The 12,751-nt window shown below is 36.9% G+C and overlaps 2 protein-coding genes across 2 annotated transcripts; one reads left to right on the top strand and one right to left on the bottom strand.

The window, feature by feature from the left end:
* Window positions 1-3,389: 3,389 nt before the first annotated feature.
* syt1b (synaptotagmin Ib) lies at window positions 3,390-6,751 on the top strand (the record flags this gene model as incomplete). Its single annotated transcript, XM_081372294.1, has 8 exons — window positions 3,390-3,564; window positions 3,652-3,827; window positions 4,145-4,252; window positions 4,419-4,586; window positions 4,731-4,898; window positions 6,108-6,225; window positions 6,332-6,465; window positions 6,548-6,751. The coding sequence occupies 8 exons, from the start codon at window positions 3,390-3,392 to the stop codon at window positions 6,749-6,751; spliced, it is 1,251 nt and encodes a 416-aa protein (XP_081228420.1).
* An 800-nt stretch (window positions 6,752-7,551) lies between these two features.
* On the bottom strand, window positions 7,552-11,150 carry tmem253 (transmembrane protein 253; the record flags this gene model as incomplete). Its single annotated transcript, XM_081371857.1, has 7 exons — window positions 7,552-7,605; window positions 7,710-7,856; window positions 8,030-8,137; window positions 9,342-9,398; window positions 9,533-9,643; window positions 10,742-10,906; window positions 11,133-11,150. The coding sequence occupies 7 exons, from the start codon at window positions 11,148-11,150 to the stop codon at window positions 7,552-7,554; spliced, it is 660 nt and encodes a 219-aa protein (XP_081227983.1).
* Window positions 11,151-12,751: the final 1,601 nt, after the last annotated feature.

Raw genomic sequence — 12,751 nt, forward strand, 5'->3', positions numbered from 1 at the left:
TTCAGACACTGAACTCTTCCCTTTAGTTAGCCAAAGTTCATTTCATTGTGTGCCCTTGTCCTGGCTAGAGCTGCATTGTAACTGGTTTGGGTCAGGGAATGGGGTCATAAAACACCTGTCTGCAGGAACATGTCATAATCACCTATGAAAAATGCAGTTCTGTTAGGATCAGCATAAGTGTATGTAATACAGTGAGCTTGATATTTAATTGTGGAACTTTTCTTACCACTTTCAAATAATGTGCATAAATGTGAATCTCTGAAAATTCTTAAGTCATGCACAGATCCTGGCCATTTTGCTTTCACTTTTGTGATATGGAAGATTTTAGTCAACTGCCTTTTTTTTATTTGATATAATATTACTAATCTGGAATATTAAGAATCACAATAGTAACTGGGCTGCACATTTACATTGTGAACCCCCTTTCTGTTCACATAATCCCCTTCATTGAGGCCTTGATGGCAGTCTATGGTAGCCTAGTCTATGGTACCAATCACGTTAGTGAAGCCTGAGTGACATCTGTAATCGGCATGGTCATGATTGTATGATCTTCATAAAAAATTATGATAGCCTAAAAAAACAACAAAAAACACTGCTTTACAACATTGGGTCTTAAGTGGCTTGGAAATGCCAAAAAACAAAAAAATAATAATAATAAAAAAAAAAACTGTCTTTTAAACATAAAAGCGACAAAAAAAACGACAATCTCACGAATCACGAGAAAAAATATATATCTCAGAAAGTGCTCTATCGCGCTGCGCTGGACTTCCCGTATCAGCTCCGCTTATGAAGTTTGCGCACATGTTGCTATGACAGCAAGTCCAGGAAGAGCGTTGAAGAACCAAACAATCCAAGATCATGCCAAATCGCCAACAATCAAATCCAGCTAAGTGAGTTAGCGACGTACGAAGAACGGACCCCTGTTTGCTGTCTAATGCTGTAATTACCTCATCAAGGACCTTTGTGGTGGCTGTTATGCACCCATGTCCTGTCCGAAAACCAGATTGCATGTCAAATAATATATGATTTTTATCCAGGAAATCATTTAACTGTTTTTGGACGAGCTTCTCCAGAACTTTGGCAAGGCATGGTAGGATGGAAATTGGGCGGTAACAATTTGGATCAGATTCAGAACCCCCTTTGAAGAGGGGAAAAATTATAGCTGATTTCCAATCAATAGGGAACTCAGAGAGCTGTAGGGACATGTTAAATAGTCTTGTGACGGGAGCGGCAATAATGCGGGATGCTGCTTTTAAGAACAAGGGATCAAGACCATCAAGGCCAGCAGATTTGTTTGTGTTCAGCTTGGAGAGTTCATCCTGGACTTCAGAGGTGGAAAGAGGCATAAAAGAGAAGCCATTGTTGTTTGATGGAGAAAGTTGGGCATCTGCTGAGGTTGTAACTGAAGTATCCATTGAGACAAGATTAGGGTTTGACATTGTAACTGTATGGGTTGCATTAATAAAGTGATGGTTTAGAAGTGAGGCCATCCGAGACTTCTCAGTAATAATGATGTCATTAAATAACATAGAAACTGGTAAATGAGGTGAAATAACTTTATTTTCCATTACCTTGACTGTTTTCCAGAATGCCCTAGCATCAGTGCCACATGTGGTGAGTTTTTCTTTAAAATGCGAGATTTTGGCATTTCTGATTTTTTGGGCTTTTCTCCAGAGAGCATTTTTATGATGAATAATCTCAGCCAGGTCATTGGAAAACCAGGGACTATATCGATTTTTTATTCTAATTTTTTTCAGAGGGGCATGCTTACTCATAATCAGACTGAAAGTGTTTTTAAAAAAAGACCATGCCTCTTCCAAGAGGTGGAAGGAATTAAACTATGATGATATACACATTTTAAACACTAAAAAAGGAAAGTTTAATGAGTAAACGCTTTGTATTTCATTATCAAACCAGTTCTGTACAAAAGGAAAGATATTCCATAGTCTATATCGTTTGTTTCCATCAAGGACTAAAAATTAAAAAAGGTAATTGCGACATTTTATCTAACGAGTTTCTCCTCACAGTTTATCTCATAATAGGGTCAATTCTGAGGAAAATGTCAAAAGTGCGAGTCATACCCTAAACTCGGAATTGCGAGGAAAAAAAGTCAGAATTTCAGTTTGTATCTCGCAATTCTGCATTTTTCTCTTAGAACTGTGAGATATAAACTCCACAATTGCGAGTTATAAAGTCAGAACTGCGAGATTTAAACGGCACAACGCGGGAAAAAAGGCAGAATTGTGAGATAAAAAGTCACAATAGCCTATACCTTTTAAATTTTTTATTCCTTAGCGGAAACAAGCTTCAATAACATATATGTAGCCTACTCACTCAAAAATATAATATAATATAATATTCAAGAAATTTTTATTATATGTTACAATAGCCTAGGCTACTGCAATTAAAACAACAGTAGGCTATATTTTTGACTATTTGACTGACAGAGTGTGTTGGAAATGATGACATTCTAGGGTGGCAATGACATTTAGACATTTCTGTGTTCTACAATGATTTGGGGAAATAATGCTTAATGTGACCCCAAATCTTTTCTGTTACAACCTTTGTCATAATTTCCATTTGGTTCCACCCACTGCTGCACAGCTTGCCAATTGGATGCTTCTCTCTCTCTCTCTCTCTCTCTCTCATTTTCTCTCTAGCAGTGGTCACTCAATCATATTTTCTTTCATTTAAAAGAGACTCACAAGACTTATCTCTCTCTCTCCCTCATTATCTTTGTTTTCTCTCATTAATTTTCTGTTCTTGCTCTACAATAATTCAGATCAACTGTCAGTCCGAGGGCACTCCTCAAATCAGAGCAGCAGGTAAGTGTTCTCCCTCCTCAAATTTAGTGTGTGAATCCTTGCGATCCTTAGATTACACTTAATAGTGAACTTTAATGTGCTTATACAAGATCATGTTGTGTCCCAGGTTCTGCATGTATTTTTACATAAACTATATAATGCTTTGAATAAATTCTGAATGCCTCTGAGGTTTGCAAATATTAGAAGGATATGTTTGATGGTTTATTTATTGGTGTATATGCATGTTTATTATTATTTGTCCTGCATATTCAGGTATAAGTTTGAGTCAGCAGTGCATCTCAGGGGTATCAGTGTCACTGGCTTTCTGTGTCTCATTTTACTGTAAAGAGAGAGAAAATCAATAAATTCCTACTCAGCATTTCTTAAAATAATCCAAGGTTAAGGAGCGTCATGTCACCTGCTGTGTGCGCTGAATGTGAACCTGTCTTTACGCTTTATAATGAGCTCCCAATTCATCAGCATTAAGATCACTATGCAAATGCAAAAGGTCTTAAGGGAGTCAAAAACTTTATAAAGTCGCATGCAACTCTTAGATAATGCAACTGTCTGTTGCTTGGCTTCAGAATGCATGAGGGCGATGCTCTACTGGCTGGTCCTTCCTTATCTCCAGCATCTCCAGCACAGAATGGATCAAAGGTACCTACAAGTTCTCCACCCGCTGCCGTTCAGACTACAACTGCAGAGAGTTTGGCCCATAGCATCAGAAGCAAGTTTCTGAATGAGCTTCATAAAGTCCCATGTGAGTACACAAGTCTCTCTCTCTCACACACACACACCTTTGTATTTATTGTAATTTCTCTGTGTGTGTGTGTGTGTGTTGTTTCAGTACCATCCTGGGCTTTGGTGGCATTCGGCTTCCTCGTAGTCCTCATCACGTTAAGCTGCTGCCTGTGTTTTTGCAAAAAGATGATATTTAAGAAGAAAAAAGATAAGGGCGGGAAAGAAAAAAATGAAAAGAACACCATAAACATGTCAAGCGTCAAAGAAGAGGGAACAAAACAGGTACAAATTATTAAACAAATCGATGATTAATTGAATTCATATACAGTGTACTGCATCTGACACACACAAACAGTACGAGTCAGTAAGACTTTTTTGGGGGGAAGAAATTACCACTTTTATATTTCTATATTAAATATTTCTAATTCAAATAAATGCGGTACTCTCTATACATCAAAGAAAAAAACATGTATCACCGTTTCCACAAAATATTAAGCAAAAACTGTTTTCAACATTGATAATAATAATGAATGTTCTTGAGCACCAAATCAGCATATTAGAATGATTTCTGAAGAATTGTAATAATATTGTATTTACAGGATGTCCATCACGATATTGATTCTGAACCCAGAGATCCAGAGTCTAAAGAGGCTGCAAAATTGGGAAAACTTCTCTATACCCTTGACTACAACTTCACTGACAGCGCGGTATGAATACAAATCAGTGACCTGTGTTAATTCAGTCATCCATATTAATGAGAGAAACTTGCTTAGGCATTGGAATTATAATGTTGGTGTGGAGAACTGTATTTTGAAATAAAATTAGGAATAATAATAACATGAATATAAAAATATGACTTTCTTTCTTGTTCAGTTAATTGTGGGTGTGATTCAGGCAGAAGGTCTTGCTGCTATGGATATGAGCGGCACTTCGGATCCATATGTGAAAGTCTACCTACTCCCTGACAAAAAGAAAAAGTTTGAGACAAAAGTTCACCGCAAAACACTAGATCCGACTTTTAATGAGCACTTCACCTTTAAGGTACCTCTTAAAATCCTTCATGGAAGGAATGTTAGAGAGGTCACAGCATACAAATTCACAATTACAGATGTGCTATGGGGACATAAATTGCATTAAAATAGTATCGGAAACTTACTGTATGAGACTCTGCCATTCTATCTGCAGGTTCCATATGCAGAGCTTGGTGGAAAGACGCTGGTCATGACAGTGTATGACTTTGACCGTTTCTCCAAACATGATGCTATTGGGGATGTGAGGGTGCAGATGAATAAGGTGGACTTCAGTCATCTAACAGAAGAGTGGAGAGATCTGCAGAAAGCCGAGAAAGAGGAGGTACGAGTGAAGAAGGGATTCTTGAATACATAAACTCTTCATTCTTGAGTTGGAATTTGAATTGAATAGGCCACAGCCTACAGCATGCTGAAGTGGAAGGACACAAAACAGTTAGTACAACACAAGCATGCTTTACAATAAGACAAATACATTATTAACTTTGATTAGAACATATATTCACAAAATTATATATTAAAGGAGAACTCCGGTCAATTTTAACATTGAGCTCATTTTTTAGCGCACATACCTGTATTTTCTTCCTGTTTTCGGCCGAAGTCCATAATAATCGATTGTCGAGTTCACGCGCGTGATCATAGGTAACTAAACCTATGCGTGTGAACTCAACAATCGATTACTATGGACTTCGACCGAAAACAGGATATAAATACAGGTATGTGCGCTGGCTGAAATAACATCATTTTTATTCATATCTTTCACATCTACTGCAGTCAGATTCACCCGTGATCACTCTGAAGGAATCACTCACATTAGCTGTGCACTTGTAATGACACATCAAGGATGTTAAGAGGCTAAAAGCAGGTTTAAATATTGCCCCATTGAAGTCAACAGGGTGCAAATTTTAAAAAGAGGATAACATGGTGTAGGCAACACCGATTTTTGTCGTTGTTCTCTGTATTGACAGCACTCCAAATTTACAAAAAAAATGAGCTCAATGTTAAAATTGTCCGGAGTTCTCCTTTAAAACACATGTGAGTAGAATATTAAAATGTACTTTCCATTATATTAAGATTCATATAAAAAAAATGGAAAGTATAAACTTAAATAATTAAATAAAATATTCTATATTTACTAGCCAAAAGTGATGTCCAGCCTAGGAAAATCTCCAGCCTTTATTCATACATTACTAAAAATTTGTTAAAGACATGAGTTGTTTATAGTAAAATAAAACCTGTAACTGTAGTTTATCTTTTTTTGCCAAATAATTTTGTCAGATAAACACCTTAACCAAGCTAAGTGTTTTGTTCTTCCCTCATATTTAATTTTTTTTATATTTTCCTCATATTTTGGTGGTTTAATCGAAATTATAGGGTCATTAAAAGCCAATATCCCCCTCTGGACATCACTTGTAAGGCAAAGTTGCTTATAGTCAGATATTTAGTTTGATTCTTTGGCTGTTGATTTATGCAGAAATGTGTTGATTTCTGGATGAGTGAAATAACAATTGACTTTGTGTTGTTGACTCAACAGCATGAGCGGTTAGGTGATGTTTGCTTGTCTCTACGCTATGTACCCACTGCTGGAAAGCTGACCGTTGTCGTTCTGGAGGCCAAAAACCTCAAAAAAATGGATGTGGGTGGTCTCTCAGGTGGGTGAAAAAGTGCCCAATTATATAATGACACATTTCAGATCACAGGTCTGAAATATCTTTCCACCTAGTTCACTGATTCTGACATTATATATCTGTTCGACAGACCCATATGTAAAAATCCACCTGATGCAGAATGGCAAAAGACTGAAAAAGAAGAAAACCACAATTAAGAAAAATACACTAAACCCGTATTACAACGAATCATTTAGTTTTGAAGTTCCGTCTGAGCACATTCAGGTAGAGTTCTGTTCATCTTAAAATGTCTTTTGAGTCTTCTGAAATGGAACACACTGATGGTTCTTGTCTTGTCTCCTTATAGAAAGTGCAGGTTGTGGTGACGGCGTTAGACTACGACAAAATTGGGAAGAATGATGCCATTGGAAAGGTTTTCCTTGGAATGAACAGCTCAGGAACGGAGCAGCGCCATTGGTCAGATATGTTAGCCAATCCAAGAAGACCCATCGCCCAATGGCACGCCCTTAAACCTGAAGAGGATGTGGATGCTGAACTGACAAATAAGTGAAGCTGTCTGTGCGTGTGTGAGCATTTGCGTACTTAAATATTCAGCAGTCTGCTTTTATCTGTGAAGTTTGTGTGTATATGTATGCATGTATGTGGGTAGAGGTTGAGGTAGATCTACTAAAATCTCATTTCTCTCAGCCACATTAATCATCAGAACCATTCATTTTCAGTATCTTGTGTGCAGATTGTGCAAAGATAAATTAAACGATGTATTAAAGATGTTAAAACTGTATTAAAGACAACATGAAACGGCATTAACTCTGTTTGAAACACAAAACTTAGAAAAGTATGTTATTTGTTGATATATATCTTTTCCCCACATGTACAAAAAAGTCATTTCAGAAGTGGATAAAGTTATTACATTTTGATTAAGCAATTTTCTCTTTTCTCTAGAATGATGCCCACTTATGAATTGTGAATAAGACTTGTAACATCTATTAAGAAAGTAAACTTATGTTGTCTTCACAGAATATAACATTATTACTTTCAGCAATGGCACAACAAACACATAATTAAGACACAATTTAATATAATTGCATATAAATATATAAATATACAAAATCATTGACGAGTTCCATGTGATCCTCACAAATTACATGCATATGTAATGATATACATTAAATATAACAAATTATATGGAACAATTGGAAGTATGCAGTATATATTCAGGTTTTTGCAATATCACTGTTATTTGTAATAGTAAACTGGGTTGCAAATGCATTATTTATTTTATTCTCTTGACAAAATATAATAAGCCATAAATTTGCTTGCTTAAGTTTCCTGATTTCATGCACTGACAGTTCAAATGCTGAACTGTTCATTTTCCAGCAGTGGATCTGTATGTTCCTCTTTGTTCTAAGACACACAGGGTCAGATATTGCATTAATCATAAAATATATAACCATTAATATTGCATTTATAACAGCATATTGTGGAGTTTGAAGGTGTGAAGGCTGTACCTGCATTACACTGATGTAGTCCTTTCTGTAGGAGGTGCTGTAGGACTGCATACCTCTCCAAATAAGAAAAAGGCTGTACATGGCTGCAAACATACACTGGAGGATGGACATTACACCACTGCCCTTCAGCACATGCACACCAATGCGCTGAGAGAGAGAGAGAGAGAGAGAGAGAGAGAGAGAGAGAGAGAGAGAGAGAGAGAGAGAGAGATTCAGACTCAGTGATTCAGTCTCATTGGTCTGAGAGAGAGAGAGAGAGACTCATTTCCAGTGGTTTGCCAATGGCTTATTAGTGAGTGTCAGTGTCTCTGTATTCACACCTGCTGAGGGGTGGCTTTGTCAAGTTGTGAGGATTTCATAAAGAAGGGGAAAAAAGAACAAACTGCAAACAGCAAGCCGAAGATGTTCAGGCCCATCAGAGTCATGACCTACAACACAGGACATATCTCATATTACTCAAACAAGCAGTCTATATGATATGTTACGATGTTGACATATGACATATCATATGCTACTGTATGATATGTCATATTGCCAAGAGAGAACTGCTTGTGGTTTCGGCCAACCCATCAACCATTACTCCTTCCAGGACAGCCAGGAACCTTGATCAGCTAAAATGTACAGATCACATTGTTTGAACTGCCCGGTCCTGCAGATTTGCCTTATACAACATTGGGAAGATCAGGCCTTTCCTAACGGAGCATACTTCTGGTCCAAGCTTTAGTTCTATCTAGGCTGGACTACTGTAGTGCTCTCTTGGCAGGCCTTCCAGTATGCACTGTCAAACCTCTGCAACTGATCCAGAATGCAGCAGCGAGAGTGGTCTTTAACGAGCCGAAGAGAGAGCACGTCACACCTCTCTTCATAAACTTGCACTGGTTGCCAATTGCAGCTCGCATTAAATTCAAGGCACTGATGTTTGCCTACAGAACAACCACTGGCTCTGCACCCCTAAACTCACTCCAGAAGCTTGCGTTTTGCAAGTGAACGCCGCCTAGTGGTGCCATCCCAAAGTGGCACAAAATCACTTTCACTGACCTTTACCTTGACTGTTCACTGCTAGTGGAAATGACCATTTTCAAGAAACGGCTAAAGACGCATTTTTTCGTCAACACTTGACCCATTAATACTAACACTTTCTATTATATTTCTATTCCATTTAAAAAACAAAAACCTTGCTAGACTAACTGGGACTAGTCACAACACTTACATATTGTTGCTTTTTTGCTTGTTTAACTGCTTCTATTGTTCTCCTCATTTGTAAGTCGCTTTGGACAAAAGCGTCTTCTAAATGGTTAAATGTAATTGGTAAATGTATAAGAACATACACATACATTTGTCCCAAACTATACAACAAACATTTGATTTGGACATAAATATCTGAATACCATCAGACAACAAAACATCAAACTGAAATTAAAAAAAAAAAAAAAAGTAAAAGTGCACAAACACACTTTTTAAGAATTTTATACAAAGACGTTAAAAATGACAAAGCATTAAAGATATGGTTGTAGGCAAACAGTATTGTGTCTTGACTAATGAAGTATGCTTATATGCTTTGGGTCACTGTAGCTGGTTAAGATGAAAACTCATTAAGGTCATTAAAAAAAAGAAGACATAAAACAAACTTACTTTGAATTTTTTGGGTTTCCTCTGGACGTCAATTGCAAGTGACCCGGTGGCTACATACTAAGACATAATCATGAATATGAATAAACAGATATTTAAAAAACAACTAATTAGTAACTCTACTCTAGCATGTGATAATTGCTTTGTTCTGATTTTCAAATTTGGGAACCAGAAATGTTAATTTGAGCACTTACAAACAGACCACACCATACTGGAGCTGTCAAAGATGCAGAACAGCTGAAAGTCAAACAAGTATACGAGAAGGTGGAGAGAATACAGAAGACAGCACTGAAAATCTGAACAACCTGAGAGAGAGAGAGAAAAAAAAAAGAAATCACAGTATATACTGTCTAAAATTGGTCAAAAATAGCATGTGACGCAGTAATGATATGCAACAATAAATCTTTCAAATATTAGTATGCCACATTTTACATGTTTAATTAAAGGTGGTATCAGTGATTTCAGGCCCAAAAATATTTTTATCACATTCATCTAATCTTTCCTAACGATCCGCTAGCTGCCGCCCCATAAGCATGCCGTCAAAAAAAGCGTCTCTGTAGGCAGCCTAGGCTCTGAGATCTGCACACAAAAACAAATGGTTTAGCCAAACACTCAAAACCAAAACAAATAGTGTTCCAACCAATCACCGACAGGGGGAGGGTGTTGTGAGGTTTTGAACCAGCTTTTTCTTCAGCTCTGACTTAGCGTGCAGCCGTGCACGAGCACAAAACCTCACAACACCCTCCCCCTGTCGGTGATTGGTTGGAACACTATTTGTTTTGGTTTTGAGTGTTTGGCTAAACCATTTGTTTTTGTGTGCAGATCTCAGAGCCTAGGCTGCCTACAGAGACGCAGTTTTTTTGACAGCATGCTTATGGGGCGGGCAGCTAGCGGATCGTTAGGAAAGATTAGATGAATGTGATAAAATATTTTTGGGCCTGAAATCACTGATACCACCTTTAAGTGAGTGGTGTTAATGGTTATTTTTATCTTTTTGGCAGTCCAATCAAAGTATGAGTCAAGAAAAAGATAAACGATAAATATCATTGTTGATACAGCTATCATGTAAAATTTAAAGTGTTTATGGTTTAAGTTCCTTATCCTAGTCAAACTGAAAATTAAAGGTGAAGTTAACCTTCAAAAATTGGAAGGGATGCATGTGTGTACTTTGGTTGTATACCACTATTTTGGCAAATGTTACAAGCCATTCAAGGATTCTATGTAATACAGAAAAATGAGCATACTATTCACTGTACACGTACTATATATTGCAGAAATGTGGCATGGTAATAAGCTTTTTTTGGGATAGTCTAATACTATAATAACATTCAAAGATGAGCATACATGTTTCATGTAATCAGTTTTATTGGGTGTCTATGACAGTTAATCTAGGTTTTTGTTACCCCAGAGAGAAGGAGGCGGGTGTTGACCACTGTCCCAAACCAACGGACCAGTCTATCCTCCACCAGCTGTCCAGTTGTGGGGTCGGCAGCTGAAACTACGCTGGGCAAAGGGCGTTCCTTAAGAAACACCTGATGAAGTCCCTCCTGGAACATGTTCTGAGTCATCTGGGACAAAACAAGCGACATCATGAGAAATAATGGCAGCAAATGGTTTGGCTATGGTGAAATTAGAATTTTTGTGTAATTGTGTAATTATTTGATTGGTCAACATATACTTCTAGAGCAGTAGAACATAGGATTTACAGTCATGTCTGACAACTGAAAAAATATAGTCTATATCTGACTGTTAAAAACATACAAGTCCTCCCAAATAAAATAAAGCATAACTTACCTCCGGAATCCCAGGCATGAAACACAGTCCAAAAACCAAAACAAATCAACAAACAATGAAGTATACAGAACCACTTCAAGAAGATCCGTCTTCGTCAAACGCAGGGTCAAAGTTCTTTCTCAGGGTTCTTAAAGCCCGCCCAATAGGGAGAGTCCTGATCTGCGATTAGGCAGAATCTGGTCAAAGGTTGCTTTAGTGTCATACTGGTTATTATGAATCTTGTTGCTTCTAGAGTTGCTGTAAAGCCAAAACAATCTCTGTTACGTTAATTTCCTATTATCACTGTAAAGCTGCTTTGAAACAATCTATATTGTTAAAAATGCTATATAAATGAAGATGACTTGACTGAAAGTAAGCTTTATAAAGGGTACATTTTTAGAATTAAAGCAACAACAAAAATGCACACGTTAAAATAACATTCTGTAAGTTGCTAAAGCAGTGTTTATGGATAGTTAAACTTTCTATATTTTTATTTTATATAATAGCAAAAAAGCACTGGCAAATACAACAAAGTAGTAATGAGATAAACCATTGTATTAAACAAAAGTCAAATTAAAACGTAAAACTCATTAGCAAAAAAATAAATAAATAAAGAGCAGGCGCTTGTCTTATGTACATTTAGTCAGTTTTTAGTCAGCTTCAGTTGCATAACGCTAATATAAAATGTCTGCAAACATTTTTCTGATAAAACAACTACATCCTAAACTAGAGTAAGGAATGAGAGAAAACAAAAAAAAAGATACCTGCAGCACCATCCCCGGTCTTGGATGATTCTTTCTGAATTAACTCTATACTGTAAGAAACACTGCACAAAAATAGTCTCTTTACGGGTACAACAGCTAGTCGCCGATGAAGGATCTAAAGAATTCAATAGCAACCTGTGTGTAATTTTTATATTACTTATCAATTTTCTATTGTTGATTAAATGTTATGATTGTGTGGTTTGAAGGGATGTTTGTCTTCAATCCATTCCTCCATTTCAAGGTTTTTAACGTCACAGGACGACGAGGTGAAGCAGTAGCCTAATTTTTTCCGTTGTTTTACCCTTGGTATAACAACACTTTCTGGAATTTTACTGGCCAGACGAAGTCTTGAAACATATGCAACTAAGATTGTTCAATAAACAACTTCATCTCCAGCGTCTGCTCCTCCCTGGCTTTGTCAGTCAAACTCTTAGGGTGATAGAAGACTGATATCTTCTGGCAGGGATTCGGCGTCCGGGGTCGAATCTATTATATCTGATATATATGACATGGAGATCCATCCGATCTAACATTTTGGCACGATCTAACACTGTGGAAGAACCCTCAAAGTTACACCTTTTCTGCCTAATCTATCCCTAAATGGTGCATATTAGTATATTAAGGGTACCTTAAAAGTACGTGGCGGGTTGAATGAGAACACAGAAAAATGCTCCGTTGTTTCATCCATTAAGCACAAATAAAAGCCTGACAATGGTATATGTTCAGTTTTCTGATATTATAATTCACAAATTAAAATTTGCCAATAAATTCAATGTAATAATAACAATAATATGACCAACAGAGTTGTATGAGGCAAGTAATGGTGCTCTAATTATTTTATGTTTTTTATACTGTTTATATGGCAGAATATATGAT

Source organism: Scardinius erythrophthalmus, assembly GCF_964197995.2.
Source record: "Scardinius erythrophthalmus genome assembly, chromosome: 8".
NCBI lineage: Eukaryota > Metazoa > Chordata > Actinopteri > Cypriniformes > Leuciscidae > Scardinius > Scardinius erythrophthalmus.